The 18,431-nt window shown below is 37.2% G+C and overlaps 1 protein-coding gene across 7 annotated transcripts; it reads right to left on the reverse strand.

Moving 5' to 3' along the window:
• Window positions 1-199: 199 nt before the first annotated feature.
• Window positions 200-15,953, reverse strand: LOC127797865 (cullin-3A). 7 transcript variants are annotated; one of them, XR_008022297.1, is made up of 4 exons: window positions 15,486-15,953; window positions 10,440-12,518; window positions 9,378-9,415; window positions 200-2,627 (listed from the first exon to the last, which is right to left on the reverse strand). XR_008022297.1 is itself a non-coding variant. In XM_052331035.1 (3 exons), exons 1-2 carry the CDS (start codon window positions 15,647-15,649, stop codon window positions 10,478-10,480), a joined length of 2,205 nt encoding a protein of 734 aa, XP_052186995.1. In that variant the 5' UTR covers window positions 15,650-15,953; the 3' UTR covers window positions 200-2,627; window positions 10,440-10,477. The 7 variants fall into 7 exon arrangements, 4 of the variants coding, with proteins under 4 accessions (XP_052186995.1, XP_052186994.1, XP_052186992.1 ...); XR_008022296.1 differs by having other exon boundaries at window positions 200-340; window positions 9,378-9,456; XR_008022295.1 differs by having other exon boundaries at window positions 9,378-9,456.
• Window positions 15,954-18,431: the final 2,478 nt, after the last annotated feature.

Genomic DNA, 18,431 nt, shown 5'->3' on the forward strand with positions numbered 1-18,431 from the left:
ATGAGAAACACAACTATTGCATGCCAAGTGACAAGTATCAGCCGTCAAGTATATATTTGGTGCCACCAAAGTCCATAACACGACGTTGCTACCAGTTCAAGAGACAACTAGTTCCTTTCATCATTTAGCAAGCGTCCTTTTGTAAGCCCAGCATCCGACTCAACATATGAACTGTGAAGGCCATGCAGGGTCCAAAGAGTACAGCAGCCCCTCCTCCAGCAAGCTGCTAGTGTGTGCGATGCGAAATACACCCCGCCGGGGGGGGGGGGGGGGGGGGGGGGGGGGGGGGGGGGGTCCTTCCATTTTTATTGCAGGACATACCAATAATCAACAATCTGACCTATTCGTGAATTGCAACGTCCATGCGGGCACAAAATTAGCTATTTTTTCTGTTATTTCCTAGAAGTTTTAAAGAATATAACATCATATAATTGTCTCGCAAAGTTTATGAATACTCACTTGCTCTGTCAAATACTTTGGGAAGATACCTAGATTGACAACATAGCACGAGAAAGAACCACAAGCATATAGTTATTTTTTTTCTTTTTTGAAATTAATAAAATAACGAGAGAGAGAGAGAGAGAGAGACAGCTTTACAAGAACCTTAACAGATTACTCAGGAAAATAAGGCCTCATTAGGTATGGTCTGTGTCTGTTTCCATTTTATATATCCATATTCTTGTTATCTATAATAAAAAGGAACGAACCACGTTAAAAAGTAAATCTAGCAAAGTCAAGCACAGAAAGCCTACACATCAATAGGAGCAAGCACATCATCCAAAAAACTGACTAAAACCTCAATAAAAAAAGAGCACTCCTCTCTCAACCACCAAGGGAAATGAGAATAGTTCTCTCATAAAGTGACAGGATGGTGTTCGAAGACAGGCGGTTGGGGAGAACTTCCTTGGGGAATTATTTCCTAACCTGTTTGTTTTTCCTTCTGTTACAGAAGCGCCTATTAGTGAGTGAGTGAGTACGCTTCTCCTACTAAGGGCACGCTGTGGCCTCCGGGCTTTAGATGAAGTCTTTGGGACGGTAAGATGCTCCATGACAGCTTTGCTTAGGGACTGCGGGAAGGACGGATAGATCTGGCGCCCATTATGGGAAACTTACTGTTAAGTGCTTGTATAGGTAGTAGTCATTGATTGGTGTTTCATGCGTAAATGGTGATGAGTTCCCTAATCATCTTTTTGCCCACTGGTTGACGATAGGTGTAGAGCTTTGTCTATGATTTTTGGTGTACAATGAGTTATGTTGAATATTTCTGTGCTTGGTGGTGGAGCTGCCTGGGGACTAGGCATCATACTATTTGGCATTGCTTCCTTTTTTTTTATATATATTTTGTGGCACAAATTCATGACGAACCAAGTTTTGATCCATCTATATATAGGGTTAAATAACCATAATCTTATTTTTTGCAAGTCTTTATAATTATACAGGTAAGTTATGTTACACGGAAATACTTCATAGGTGTCGTTTCTCCGTTTTCGAAACGTTTCTTATTCTCGTTTCAAACTCTATTTATGCTTATTTTTTTAGAAAAATGTCCGTTTCTACGTTTTCGTTTCCTATCGGAAACGTTTCCCGTTTCCATTTCCGTGCAACATAACAGGTAAGTGTGTCTTACAAAGTTTTGGTCTCTCTCTCTCCTACTAAATACTTGTTCTATTGATTTACTTTTCTCACATAATCATGTAATAAATTTTTTTTAACACTAAATCATCTTAATTGTGTTTTACACATCTTATATTCAATAAGAACCACTCTTAACTTTATTATTATAAGCAATCCTCCTTTCTAATTTTATATTTGGCAAAAGGCATAAAAATGCCCCTCAATTTTGGGTAAAAAGGCATTTGGCCCCCTTAACTTCAAGTTGAACCTATTATACCCTTCAACTTTCAGTTTAATAATAAATGTACTCTTTAATGTTATAAATTGGGAGCAATGACAGCCTTTAAAACTTTCAAGAAATCGACAAAACACCCCTTCAAACACTTACAACTCACCGCCTAACACACCACAACACAAACAATCAATAAAAAACATAACAAGAAAGAAAACATTCAAACCATAAGACAGACTTTTATCCTGATTCATGCCAATTGAATTGGCACTACATCTAGCCTCTAAGATCCTCCCAAGAGCAGTCTTTATTTTCAGAAATCGATCAGTACAATAGACCCTTCTCTCCCTTCTATTCCCGAGCACCCCAATTGTTTTCTCCCAAGATTACAAAGCTAATAGCCCTAGTTTTTCTCTCAAAAACAATTAGCACTTGTTACAAACAGAAAAATAAGAACTCCCTCTCCATTTGCTACCCCTTGCCCTCTATTTATAATAATGGGTGGATATCTCAATGAATATTATTAAATATTTACAATTTAACCCCCAAGCTATAACTAATTACAGTTTGGATTACAACTTCTATCTAAAATCTTCAAAAGAAACTCTAGCGAACTGCCATCATTCATTGCTACTGCCATCATCTTTTTCTTATACCATATACTCAAGACAACCTTCAATTCTCCACCATTGTCTTGAGTATACTTCAACCTTCATCCATCCAAGCTTTGGCCTTCCAATAGATGAAATGAACCTGCTCTCATAGGTTCTTCATGTTGCGCCTGATCACTCAAACACAAAACAAACATCAAAGAAAACAAATCAATGCTGTAAGACATAACAATGGACCACATTTGGATAAAATCAGCTGCAATAACTAAACCTGCAACTCTCATTATATATTATCCTCCTCAAGGGATTTTCTTAAGGGATACATTCCTAACACCAATATGATTGGTTTCTCCATAGTGTCTAGGTACACTCCACCATAAACCAAATCCATACTCAATGATACTCATTAATCCAAAAGTGTCCAAACTTTTTACACAGCATCACAACACAGTGAACCTCACCCGGATTGGCCTTTCCACTGCTAGATTTTATTCCTACCTCCCCAAAACAGGTCTTTTAGGCTTTATCACTATTCTTCCTCTAATGTTTGCTTCAAACAAATAGGACTGCTCATCTCTACCTACCAGACTACTAAAATATGCTTATGATTAGGGTAACCTATGTTGCCTTAAGCTGTTCAAACCCTATTCCACTATCTATGCCTTAGTATTTCCCAACTTATCCTTCCTCTCACACTCTCAAACACTGATCTAAACACTCAGCTACACCTTGAGAGTTATATTTTGGAGAAAATACCAATAAAACTGTCCATCAATATACTAAGCATACTACTGGAATATTCACAGCTTCCCTATGCACTCAATTTTAACCCTTTTGGACTCTTCCAATCTTATATCTTACCTAAGGAACTACTATCATACCTCATACCTAGAGAGACCTTCTAAGCAACCAATCTTTGCTTACCTTTCCCTCTAGCCTCTTATCCCTTGGCTTATACTATGAGATCACTTTTCCCTTAGTTTCCACATGGATAATGGTTGTTAGTGATACCTATTTGATCCAAATTAAGCCTGCATGTGTTGCTTTAATCAATGGCCATTTGTCTAGCATTTTTTCTAGACTTTTCTCCATTTCCAACACCTTCCTTAATTCTCAAATAGACACTTCATAGCACTCCACCCCGTTAACATAAGGGATCTTTCAATGGCCATTTGTCTAGCATTTTTTCTAGACTTTTCTCCATTTCCAACACCTTCCTTAATTCTCAAATAGACACTTCATAGCACTCCACCCCGTTAACATAAGGGATCTTTCATCTAAGTCCAACATTCTCCCCAAATTTACATGGCTCCATGCCATTCATTTGGACAAGAGTGCATCACCTCTTCTTATACAAGAGGTTCTATTTTCCAGCCTGCTCCTTAGCACTCAAACTTGAGCCTAAGCATCCTTCAAACCCAACATTCCATACCTCACTGGTAGATTGCTTGAGGTTCTATCTTTTACCCATCCTAGGCAACACTAGACCTTTTATTCCCTTGCTCATTACCTACAAGATGATTCTCCTCCCATTTCATTGCTTAATCCAGATTTTGATTAGCCATGGGCTTCACCATACAAAACAACCCTTGCACACACCCTTTTCCCCTCACTGTTCACAAGGACCCTCACTGCAAGAGCCAAAACTATACTAGCTTCCTCCCTCTCACAATCTAACCCAAGCTTACACAATGAATGTGACCAAACATTTTCTAGATTTCCCTATTGCTATCCCCTGGTTCATAGGTTAGTTTAGGACATTCCCAAAGGTTTCTCCTTGCTGTTTTCTTTACACAGCATCCCAGATTTCATCCCTTGCCCTTAGCATCAGCTAATTTCATGTCCTATTGGTAGAGTTTTCCCATATAGGTAAGAACCCTAGCTTTTGAAGACCTAGGCATACCTATTCCACAACTCTAAACCACCTAAGCTTTCATACCAAAAGTAATTTCCAGCAAGCTCATACTTAATTCCAACAAGCTCATATACGCTTGGGAATTCCTTAGAGACATACCATCTCTACTAGGTTCACCTCAACTAGCTCCACCATGAGACAAGCCTAGATAGGTTCCCAAAACATTTTAGAAACTGATTTCTAATGGGATTTACTGATTTTGGAGACTTCTACATTTGGAGATCTAGACAAAACTACATGGTTCCTATTCCTATACACCTGCAAATTTTCCCATCCCCTAATATCCCTAGCCTTAGATACATTTCCTAATTCTTGCTCACCATTGTAAGCTATCCTCAAGAAATGACCTAACCTAACTTATCATAGGCTATCCTTAGTGGTTGCAACTTATCCACAAAACCTGCAAGCATGCACCACATATCCTCTATTCTTGAGGGTTGCTTCCATTTCTCTAAGAGATCCCAACAACTCTTAGGACTCCAATTCTCACTATCTAATTATTCCTAAGGACATTAGGCTTGTTATTAAAAAACAAGGACATATTTTACAGATTCGAATAATCTGGAACAACTCTACCATGCATCCTAATTTCTCTCATCTCCAATTTCCTTGACCTTAGTTGTTGCCTAGACAAACCATTTCCCCTCCACCATGTCTCTATGGGTAAAAACCCTTTTCCTATGAGAATTACACCCTAACCCTAGGACCTATGTTATTTTTACTGCATTCCTAGAAAGACTATAGGACATCCGCACTCTCATAGCCAAAACCACACATGGTGTTTGAACATTCGAGGCTGGTTCTTTCTTGGGATTCTTTCTTCCTATTTGAGCAATTCTTCTTCATATACCCTTCTTCATGGCAATGAAAGCATTTAATCACTTTCTTGCCACTCCTAGACTTAGACTGAGACCTATCTTTAAAACTAGGGTCTTCTTTTTCTATTCTAAAGTTTACTGCCAAAGCTTCTATGGTAGATTTCTGGGACTCTACTTTGTGCTGCAAATCCTTGGAATTCAAAACTCCTATCACATCATCTAGGGTCAGCTTATATCTTTCATGTTTCAAGATATCCACAAAGGTCTCATAGGACTTAGGAAGAGGGTGCAATAAAACCAAAGCCTTATCCTCATCTTCATACTTAATATTTATATTCTCAAGATCCAAACACAGTTTATTAAAACTGTCCATATGATCTTGCAACCTTTGATTTTCACTCATCTTGAAAGAAAAAAAATTTGTTTTCAAGAACAGCAGGTTGGAGAGGGTTTTAGTCATATAAAGTGCATCTAACCTATTCCAAAGCTCCTTCACGGTTGACATCTTTGACACCTCCCGCAAGACTTTGTCTCCTAGGCTTAGAATAAGGGTGTTAAAGGCTCTTTTGTTGGTTTCTTTTCTCCTGTCCCTGGTTTCCTTTTTTTGGGACTTCAGTTAGGGTTTCGGGCATAGGCTTTTTAGCCTTTAAGGCTTCCTCCAGTCCAAGATGAAGATGAGAGCCCTTCCTCTCATCTTCATCTTCCATAGGCCAAAATCATTTTGGCCATCAAATTTCTCAACATCATATCGTACGACAGAGGCTATAGAAGCCATTCCTGCAGGTATGTGATGAAATTCTAAGTTCTTGATGAGAGGGCCGGCTCTGATACCAATTTGTTATAAATTGGGAGCACTGGCAGCCTTTAAACCCTCCAAGAAACCGATCAAACACCCTTCCAAACACTCACAACTCATCGTCTAACACACTACAACACAAACAATCAATAAAGAACAAAATTTAAGTAAGAATAGAACAAGAAAGAAAGCATTCAAACCATATAAGAAGACAAACTTTTATCCCGGTTCATGCCAATTGAATTGGCACTACATCCAGCCTCTAAGATCCTCCCGAGAGCAGTCTTTATTTCCAGAAATCGATCAGTACAGTAGTGGCCCTTCTCTCCCTTCTATTCCCGAGTGCCCCAATTGTTTTCCCCCAAGATTACAAAGCTAACAACCCTAGCCTTTCTCTCAGAAACAATCAGCACTCGTTACAAACAGAAAAATGAGAACTCCCTTTGCATTTGCTACTCCTTGCCCTTTATTTATAATAGTGGGTGAATATCCCAATGAATATTATTAAATATTTACAGTTTAACCTCTAAATTATAACTAATTACAGTTTGGGTTACAACTTCTATCTAAAATCTTCAAAAGGAACTCTAGCGAATTGCCATCATTCACTGCTACTGCCATCATCTTTTTCTTATACCATATACTTGAAACAACCTTTAACACTCAACTTTTAATTTTGTAACAATCACACCCCTAGGGTTCAATGAGCATAGTGCGTGAACACACGTGCAATTGAGGAGCATGAAGGCAACATCCATCATCATCTTCTTTCTCATTACCTGCACCAACAACCTCTTGCCTTGTCGTCGCCAATAGACCTCTTGCCTACCCCGCTGCTGATTGACCTCTTGCCTTCCTCAACTTAGCCAACTTCTCGCATTCCTTGACCCAACTAACCTCTCGCCTTCTTCGCCGCCAACTGACCCTGGTCCCTCTTTCCTCGCTGCTGACCAACCCTGGTCTCGCCTTCTTGCTGCAAAATTGACGATGGCATTGAGCGATCAGATTTTGTGTTCATGAATCGAAGGTGGCAAGGGGTAGCAATGATTTGTGTTGCACGAAAACAGTGGTACCGAGCATGGAAACGTCAATTCATGTTTGTGAATCAACCGCGACTCAGCCCAATTTGTGTTTATGAATGGATGACGGCACTAAGCAAACGGAGTTGTGAATCGACGGCGACTCAACCTAGTTTGTCACATAGATGGTGACACCGAGCAAACGGAGTTGTGAATCAATGACGACTCAACTAGTTTGTGTTTGTGAATCGACGGCAAGACCGAGCAAATGGACTTGTGAATCGACGGTATCGAGTGCCACTAGGGTCTTCGTTGTCTTCACCACCTTCCTCCCCTACAAAGCCAGGGTCGCCAGCTCCAACCTCTGCCATGTCGTTTGTTGCCAGCCCTGCCTCTTCTCTTGCAGCGTCGAGACACGTGGCGTCTTCTCATTAGCTTGGTCAATGAGGGGGCCCACATCAAACCGCGTGTAACTCATACACATCATATTGCTAGGTGAGGGGTGTGATTGTTCCAAAATTAAAAGTTCAAGAGCATAATAGGTCTACTCTAAAGTTGAGGGGGCCAAAATGGCTACAAGGGCAAAGTTAAAGAGGCATATTTATGCCTTTTGCTTTTATATTTTCTTATATGTTGCACATGCATCTCAACATTCTCATCTCCATTAGCACTCATTTTACACATATTGGTGCTTCACTGCCCAACATTCTGCATCATATAATGAAATTGATCTTATAAATCTTCCTTTTAGCTTTAACCATCCTATTTTAATTTTTTGGGTAATGTCTTTCATTAACTTCCAGATCTTTTTGAATGATCATTCTAAGACATCTAGACTGATATTTTCTTGGTATAACTTGATCTTCCAATTTTACCATTACATCACCGCACTTATATTTTTACGATACTTAGAATTCCTTATTTTCAATTCGATCTACGTAATTTAAAACCAATTCTAGAGTCTCTCTCCATATCTCAAGCTTAATACGCATGCATTTTTTTGTCTCAGCTACCAACACAATGTTATTTGCAATAGTTCATGACAAAACAACTTCACCTAGATATGATTAGTGTAACTCCATTGTAATTGAAAAAATCTTAGTATCTCCTCCACATATTCTAATACATGTTTTTGAACCATGATATTTTATAAACAATTTAAAGTCTTTCCTTCTCTTAAACCCTCCATAAGACTTCTCTAAAAACTGTTATAAATTTTTTCTATATCTATAAACACCATAAGTAAACCATTTTATTTATTTGTATACCTTTTCATTACATGCCTTAGCAAAGATATAGTTTCCCATGACCTATTAGACCCAAAACTAAATTGGTTTTCTGACACATTGATTTCTCTTCTTAATCTTTGTTCAATCACTCTCTTCCAAAGTTTCTTAGTCTGCTCATTATCTCGACTCAATAATTTTCACAACTTTGAATATCTCCATTATTTTTGTAAATAAGCACTAAAGTTCTCCTTATCCACCAATCCCACATCCTTTCTAATTTAAGAATCACGTTAAAAAAAATTACATTAACAAAAAAAGCCCTCTTTCTCCCATGCATTTCCATACTTTTATTGGTCTATTATTTGGTCCAAAACTACTTTATTATTTTTCATTTTTCTTAATGTTAGCTATATTTCATTTGAACACATACATCTATAGAGCATGTAATTTCCATCTTCTTCAAAGTTTATAAGATGCCCCCCCTTATTTCTCCACCTTTATTAAATGAACAATTTTGAAAAATATTCTGTCTCTACTTGATCACCCCTTCATTTTGTACTTTATTGCTTTTGCCTGTTATGTATTTCACTTGGCTTAATTCCTCTCTCCCTCTCTTTCTCTTCTTAGCTAACATGAAAGGACTTGTAAGCTCTTCCAACAGCTCTTTTCAAAATTGGTCCTCCCTAACCTTTTTTTGGTGAGCTTATAAGCTATTTCAAGAAAACTTTTCTTGACCAAGTAAAAGACCAAAGTGGCCTAAGCTCTTACAACTTATAAGCTCTAGAGCTTAAAGCTCCTATAAGTTAAACTAAGCCAAACACCCTCGTAGTATGAAAAGGAATAGGGAAGCTTTTTAGGGCATATAAAGTTGAGAATGACCTTTTCACTTGGGTTGAAGGTGGACTGTCCTTTTTGTTTGTTCTCTTCTGGGCAGTTTATTAATGATCATTTAGTTCTTGGTGGCGGATAATGTGAATTTCTAGTTTCCTGTCTTTTGCATATTGTTTGCCCCCTTTAAGGCAGTTTTCGTGATATATACATCTTTATTTATAAAAAGGAAGTGACAAGATGTTCTAAACCCTCAAGAGCTACTATTGTACACTTTCTAAATAGAACACACATGGGTGAAGGTGAACCACTTACCTGATCCTGCAAAGAGATCCACTCAGTCATGCCCCATCCTGGGAAGAAGAAATTTTGTCATTGATGCCAGCATCGCCCACTGAATGCCAAAGGAGAGAATAAGATCCCACATATTGAGAGATACCACACAGGGGATGGGACAGATGGTTGTCTCCTAGCTCCTTTCTATCAATAATCCATCATTGCCTGTCGCCTTTTCCTTAGTTGTCATTTTATATAAATTTTTATTTTTGTCTTAGAACAACTCAGTTAAACCACTGGGAACAATTTTTCCTCTTATATTTCTCACAGCAAGGATATTTGAGAGAAATTTTCTAATAATAGTTTCAAACCCAATCCACCAAATATGTTCCACTTGATTTTAGAACCAAGAAACAGGGATCTTTGATTCAGCAAACACAAGGAGAACAAGTAAAGGGAATTTCAAGGACGTTTCTCTACTCTGCAGAGAAAAAAGAATTTGATAATGAAATCATAAGAAGCTGTCTTGAGGTTTTAGAACTTCTAACCCTAATAGGTGGCATTCAACCTGCTGCCAGGACAATATTACGTTGTATTAGTATTAAAACCTATCAGGTTCTGCAAGTCATTAGAAAGATTAATTCATCACAGTTCCTGCCATAAACTACATTATCACTTCAAATAATTTGAACAGAGACTCAGCAGTCATAAAGATAATCACAAATTCAATACATATATGATTGGCAAGTTTCATATGTCATTAAAGGTAAGCTGCATAGCCTGTTCAGCCTATCCAATAGGAATTCCATCAACTTCTCATCAAACTTTCATATTCTAAATTGCCCTCCCTGCATTAATCCATTCCTCTTGCAACTCATCTTATTATGAAAAGCCTATTACCTCTCTAAAGGGCAGGAGAGGGTTTCTTGGGGCCTTGGGGGATGTATATATCTGTGTGTGCAGAAATTAGACAAATAAGAAATGGTACACAAAAAATGAACTAACAATAAATGGAAATTCATTGAAATTCAAACGAGATAGCAGAAAATGGAAAGCAATTTCCAGCTACCAACTACAATACAGATTTCTATGAAAGCTAACCTGCACCAACAAACATGAGGTCTCTCCAAGCTGTTTCTTCACGCAAGATATCGATACAATCGTCTATCTGAACTATCTCTCTCCAAGAAATCCCGCTCGATAAGAGACTCAATACGTTTCTTAATCTCACTAGGGTTGGCCAAGAAACGATACTGGAGTTGCTTTGTTACCTCAGCAATAATATTGTTATGATCCAGAACTCTCCTTGACTTCATGATTCTCACTATTGCAGCTTCAATCTGGGGTTTTCTGTCCTCCTCAACTCTCTGCCGGGTCTCTTGTTTTTCAGGTTCCGACTCCTTTTGTGCAACTACAGTTCCTATCTTCACCTTGTAGAACTTGCTCGTAAACTTGTCATTAACCAAAAATGCATCATCCTCTGCAATATCTTTGCTCATGGGTTCTTTCCGAAGAACATTTTTTCCCTTAACACAAGCAAGAGATTGCAAGCACCTCTTTAAGTCAGACGATGGAATCTCTGTGGCTTGTTCAATCTCCTTGTAGCTAAGCCGATCAGCATTGTTAAACAGCATGAGAACACACATTTGGTAAGTAGACACATTTAGTTCATGCTTTTGGCCTTTACCAAAGGTTGCTTTCAGATCAGCAGTTCCCATGTTAGTCTGCCAAGACAATCTGCGGCCAGTATGGGTCCCAAGGTAATATGACCTGAACTTCTCACACAGAGACAACATTTCAGCAGGCAAATTGCAAGTTACGCTAGTCTGAGTGGGCCAAGACCCAGTTGTCAGAACCTGGACAACCAGTGTTGGGCCATCTCCTAAATCAGCACCATGGCTGGCATAAAATCCCTGCATAGTGTCCTGGGAGGTTTTCATGTCCGTGAACATGCCTTCTAGTTTTGAAGTAAACTGGTACCCACATTCTGTCTTAAGCTTCACAATCAAACTTCTCTCTGCATCATCAGATACAGTTTTTCCAGATAGGAGTCGCTTTGCCAAATGCTGCTTATAGTACTTCTCAAATACATCCTTCTCCTGCAAGTAACGGAACAACATCATCACCTTGTCAAGAATAACCTCTACATCCTCTTCACTCACCCCCTTCAGACCTTTTCGCAGTTTATCGTCTACAAACAATGAAATGAACTCAGGAGATCGAGGATTCAGATTAACAAAGAATTCAAAAGAAGAATTCAAACCATTCTGGAAAGTCTTGTCATTGTTAAATGCCTGGCTTATGATCTTATCATACTTGTATTTCTCATCCAAAAGGCACTGGACAAATTCCACAGGATCCTTCAACTTTTCAGGATCAGTGACAAGCTGTTTGCCAGTTTCCCTCATGTGAGAAGTCATGACATCTCGTACTGTTAAGAGGCCATTTGGCACCCTACGGAACAAGTTATACATTCTTTCCATATCTTCATACTTATCATCAAGAAGCATGTTTACCAAACCTGAATTCTCCATGTGGACTAGTCTTGGCATATGGTTAGCGATCATCTCCTGCTCCACAACATTAGTTATCTTAGCTTCAGTCTTCGCATCCAAGTAATGAGACACTCTCTCTATCTCTTCATTTAGTCGTTTTTCAGCTTTCTTTAGATAGTCCCCACAATCACAGCACTCAATAAACTTCTGAGACTCAACCCTGTAGAAATTAGCTGAAACTTCAAGAAAAGGCTTCTCAAAGTCTTCTTGATAAACTGAAGGTCCAAGATCAGTTAGCATTTTTATTATGTTCCTCATTAGACCCCGGTTTATAACTTCACCAGTCCGTTCTCTCAGTATCAGTTCAAGAAGTGTATTAAGAAGCCTTGTTTGAATTTTACTAGAGTGGATGATATTGTCCCTCCAGAGGTTCAGTCCAAGCTCATGAACAGGAGTTTTTTGGGTATTTGGAATAAAAGTCCTGTCCATGTACATCAGAATGTCACGGATCATCTGCAGTGCCTTATTATGATCTGCCCATTTCTTGTTCATCTCCTCCAGAAACAAGCCACCCTGAGCAGCCTCTATAGATTTGGATATCTCTTTTAGGTGGAAATTCATGGTTGACACAAGTCCTGAGTATAGCTTCTCACCAAACTTGTGCAGAACCATATTGTAAGCATTTCTGCACCAAACCAAAGATTTCAAATCAGAAACATGCTCATGCCCAACTAAATATATTTACATATATATATATTTTTGGAGAGAGAGAGAAAGAGAGATCCAAACAAGTAATCAGCTTCAGACATAATATAAAGAAAATAACACAACAATGTGATCACTAGCCCATGCCCAGAAAAATATTAGAGCTAGATGGAAACATAAGAGTGGCCAACTTGAGTGTGTTATGGATTATAAGATGGGGCTAGGGGGCGTGTTAGTGATTTGGCGGATTAGAATAATGTGCTGGAGGAGATGGTGGGCTCTCAACGTGTCAATTTCAATATGGGGGAGGAGGAGAAAATTTATATAAAATTATTACTAACCTTGTTATTGATATGCACAGAAGAATTGCATTAGTTGATCTGTCATTGTAAAATAAACATGAAGAAAGTATCCACATGGCTACACAAAAGTGACTCTGATAAACAAAATAACTACTACAAAAACTCATACAAAAGGGCTAATAAAATTAGCAACTGGTTTACTGCTCATACTCATTATGTATACAAGACATTTCCGTACGATTCTTGATGTGAAATAAATTATTGTTAACCTCAATTCTATCTTCTTTGAAGCTTTACAACACCCTTGTTTGTTCTCATCTTGTGAAGGAGCAGGTGAGCAATCACCTAACCAGATTATTTGGCAAAGAGAGAAGCTAGCTTTTTAACTGGGATAGAACTTAAAGGCTCAGAGTAGCAAAAGATCCTCACAAGCTTGACAGAGGTCTACAGTGAAATGGAATCCAATCGTTAAAGAAACTTGTGTATGATCTTTAGTCATTTACATCCTAGAAAATCCTGGTGAAGATCATGAATTGAATTTGAAAGCTCAGAAGAAATTTGGTATTGTAATGAAAATGGTGCTGGCTCCCAACTGAGGAGGACCACCAAGAGGTATAGCCTAGCAGTGTTACAATCTCCAAGAATTTTCCAAACCAGGGACCTGCACTCCTCTAGTAGCAATAAGCTTATGTAAGAGGGTGAAACCCCAGTAGTGCATGCCGACTGATCCAATTTCCTTGAATGGAAGCCCCTTCGAATCTAAAATAGTTTTGATTTTGTTGGGTTTGATTCCTCACTTTCCCAAGTATTGAACCTCATAGATATAGTTATTAAGCACTGACTGAATCAAACAGTCCAAGTAGGAATTAATTGAACTCAAATGATTAATAAATTTACCCAACTTAAGGCTTGACTAGCCAGACAAGACAGACTCTTAACCAAGGTTTAATATGACTTTGTAGTAGGTTGCATGTAAGAAGATGCAAGTATGGGTTGCTCAGATAACAAAAGTTGCCATAATTTCTATAGTTCAAACAAGAAACAAAAAGGGATTCAGAAAAATATTTCCCCAAATTAAACACTAATAAGTGTAATTGGACAGCTAAGAGACTATCATTATTGTATGGCTTAAATTGTTGGGTAGTTAAGTACTACTATATGTAAAATGAGAGTGTAAAATTCAGATGAGTATGTTATGGTGGATGTGTGGCCGTACAAACAGGAATGTACACAATAAGGCTAGACTGATGCCTATTGTAAATATGCACAAAATGCTTCATTAGGATGGTTTGTACATGTGAGAGAATATTGATAGGAGTGCCTGCAAGGTGAGTGAATGTAATGGAGAAAGTTCATGGCAAAAGAGGTAAAGGAAGACTAAAGAAAACTTGGTAAAAAAATCCTTAAACAAGATATGGTTGGATAGCTATAATTCATATAGTTGACCCTACCTAATGGTATTAAGTCTTGTGATTATTATTGTTTTTGTCATATTAACAAATCAAGTTATTGACTTCCATGTGTAAGCAATTGAGATTCTTAGCATTTTGGCATCTAGCCAATTGCCTCCATTTTCATTGAGTGAAAAAAGTGACATATCTACACACGTACACATGTCTACGTATATTACTATAGTTATAAACATGTATATTTGTATACATATGAAAACAATTGTGTATATATATATTTAATTAAACTAAAAGAAACATGTATATTTGGCCCAAATCTATTTTCAGGAAAGATCACTAAGGAGATACATGCACAGAGGGTTTAATGTGTTTCTTTTAGTTTTTTCCCCTCTTTTCTTTGCATTCACTTAGGAGATGAAAATTCAGGTTGCATTTCCTTTTGTTTAAATTATAAATTTTTTATTTAGACAATTTCTTTTTCCAACTGGGATGGAAGAGAAAAGCTTGATGGATTTGCCTTGGGACATATGCTTTAGGGTAAGATCCAAACTTTAACATTTATTAACCCCCAATAGGTTGAGATGAGAGATTACTTCAAGGAATTCCAGTAATGGAAAACCAAGGCAGCACAGATTAATCTATTTTGCATGGTTTCCACATCGAACGGAATGCAGTCCAGTGTCCGCATAAATGAAGAACATGTGGATCTTCACCATCTTAATACCATCACTGTTAATACTTATGATGTCATTTGATAGTGCACAACGGTGTTGTACCTGAAGAATTGATCTAAGTTGAATAATTAGCAAGGAAAGGAAAACATAATCACGTTGCACTTAGTACTTTGGTGATTAGGAAGTCAATGTCATAAGTCAACATTTTTCAAGATGTGCTTACAGAATCAGTAAAATAGGAGCAGCACATAGAGGTAAAATTGCAAAGAAATATGCTAAACGTAGGAGCTAAAAGCATAGATATGAAGTTCAATACAAGCTCCACTGATAAGCGAAATGGAAAGACCAAACTTGGTTCACTAGTTCTTTCTATTATGTAGTCAACTACCAGATTGCCTGAAGTACGCCGGTAATTCAGAAGAATCAGAACACAGCATCAAGGATCAACGTAATAGACAAGTAGTCAAATAAATCAGACGCACACATATACACATATACAGAATGATATGACAAAAAAGAAAATACCAAAACATTGGATGGCATAGAAAGAAAGGGAAAGAACCTATAAAGCTCTTCGAAGCTAAGGCCACTAGCGTTATGATTGTAAATCTCATGAATCGCATGTTCGAGTATCTTCCAAGTCTTGTCGGCGTATTTGGGATCCACCACCACCTTGTGCTTGAACGCCTCTATCTGAAAGTTCCTCTTCTTCTGATTACTGTTCATCTTCTCTCCCCTCCCTCCCTAACAAATTCCAACCCTTCCTCGCCGCCCAAGAAGCACCTCAAAGCCACAACCACCTAATCAACAATCTTCCAACAAAATCTCAAAAGAAAATGACGATCGTGGACCCTGCAATTCGAATCAAGCGCGTTTTAAGTAGGATCACAAGCAGATAAGACAAGATGATCAAATTAGGGTTACGCCTGCAAGAAAAGGAGATCGTCCACGGGAGAGAAAGTATCTTCTGATTTTGGCCGCTTTCTTCGGATTCTCGAAATTCCTCTCCGAAGGTGTTGTTTTGTTTGTTTCTGTTCGGTTTTATCATGTTATTTATCACACTATATATTGCATAATTAATAATAATCATATAATTATAATATAAGATTACATTTCATTAGCTTCCTCAATGTCTGTCTAATGCTATTACTGGGTGGAATTAATGAATTAATTCCGTCCTAAATGTTAACAAATTTTACATTTTCCCATTATTATTATTATAATCCCTTTCTATTTACACCGCCAATGATTTGAATTATTTTCAATAAGACCTTTATAGTTTTTTTTTTTATTCTTTTTGCCAAACATTATAAAAATTATGAACAAAGGGCTGTCATGTTCAAGAAAATGGGCTCATGCCCAAAGATAAGCCCAAGTCCAAACAATGAGGTCCAAAAGGCTTATCACATGAGGAAATTTATAGAAACAAGCAATAGATGCATGATATCATTGGATTGAAATCAAAGAATATTACCTGAATAACAAGACCAAATAACAAAGAATATTACACTTAAGTCATCTTACTTGAGAGTCTTTCTAGAAGCCTTCGAGAGACTTTCTTGAGAATTCATGTATCATCTTGCCATTACTGTTTAGGATACTCTTGTAGTTTTTCGATATCATTGTCTACAAATGTAGAAAAAAGCTCAAAATATTCATCAAAAATGATGGCTCTCCTTTTAGTTGTTAGTTTTCTCCATTCTATCTAGTAATGGTACACTCACAACTTTAAAAAAATAAATAAACTATAACTCTTTCCTTTTATATTTTACATTCTTATTTGAAGATTAACTTAAGTGTCGAAAGACTCGCAGATGAGTTTGTTTATTTCTTTGTAGGTCTTTCGGAGAGGTCACCCACAGAGTTTGAGATCACTCGTATATCACCTTGATTGAGACACTGTCTCACGTAAAAAAAGTTTATTGTTGTATTTGAACAACAATAGCCGCCAATCATATGATTCTATAAAAAATGAAAATACACCATAATCAAACAAAACCCCAAGGACAACCAGTAAATGCAATCCATCTAGAGCACAGTTGCCCAACAAAAGGCGTATTATTATAGTAAAATAAATTAAATTGTTAGTTTCTGAATTTTGTACTCTATAATAAATTAATCTTTATATTTTAATTTTTGTCCCTGTAGTTATTATACTTTGATTTTCGTTTAAATTCAATCTATCTTTTAAATCTTCAACAAATTATGTTAATAAAATTGACTTGATATATATTAATATAATCTCAAAATCATTTAATTGTGGGATTTAAATAAATTTTAACATTAATTGATTTTAGTGTTTGTTGTACCACAAAAAATGAGACCACGAAAGGCGCACCCTTCTAGGCATGAATAATGCTTCTGGGCAACGGGGTTTCCGACCATGAAGTGCTTTTGAGCAAAGGACTTTCCGGGCACAAGAGGGGTTTCCGGGCATGAAGAATGTTTCCAGGCGTGAGTGCCTTTCTGGGCATAATAAAATGCTTCCGGGCAAAAGGGCTTCTAGGCAAGGTGTGGTTTAGGACATTTTCTAATGTCTCGTTTTTCAAGCGTGCTATAATTTAGGATAATTTTAAAATAATATTTTTTTTCAATATTATTAAAATTAAACTATATCATTACTCTTATCTATCTCAAAATTTTCATACATTTATTTCGAAAGAGAATCAACACAAATATTAAATACAGAAGTTAAAATCAAAACTAACATCTTAACATTAATCATAAATCAATTCTTACATTCTCATTAACTATAAATAAGATTATACATCATCATTAATTATAAATGAAACTATACATCATCATTAACTATAAATGACACTATACATCATCCTCAAAACGTTCAGAATTCAAAGTAGTAGAACTTAAATACATGAACTACATAACATACATTCAACTCATCATGCACTTTGTTAAGTGTCATTTTATTCATCATTTATCTTCGTTTCTACTACAATCTCCATCTGGAATATTTGAATATTTTAAGGGTAAAGTCCAAATTAGATGATGAATCATCTAAGAAAGGGAACAAAACATTTAATGTTCATGTATGTATGCAATGCACATAACATCATAACTTTCATGTTTGGGTCGACTGCATCTTAAGATTACCTGTCATTTTTACAGTCTCCCTACCAAACCGGGGTGTATGAGTGCACCATTGGCAAAGCAACAGCGCCAGTACCTAATCCCAAACCCATACAACATATGACCGTGAATCTCATCATGCTCATATGCATATTTTATCATCAATACATGTAAATGCAATCTACATGACATACTCACATCAAGGCATGACAAAATCATTTACATAAAAATCAGGTTTTGGGTCGAACCACTTAAAAATTAAGCATTTTCATAAAACTAAATCCGGGTGGAGGTACCACTTACCTTACAAAAAGATAATTTTGCCCTTAATGTAATTTTGCCTCAAAATTCACGTCGGACTTTCAATCGTACTCAATTATGAATCTTGACGTACCCTGTGCATCATAATTACTTAAAAAAT

The sequence above is a fragment of the Diospyros lotus genome, chromosome 3, assembly GCF_014633365.1.
Source record: "Diospyros lotus cultivar Yz01 chromosome 3, ASM1463336v1, whole genome shotgun sequence".
Classification (NCBI taxonomy): Eukaryota; Viridiplantae; Streptophyta; class Magnoliopsida; order Ericales; family Ebenaceae; genus Diospyros; species Diospyros lotus.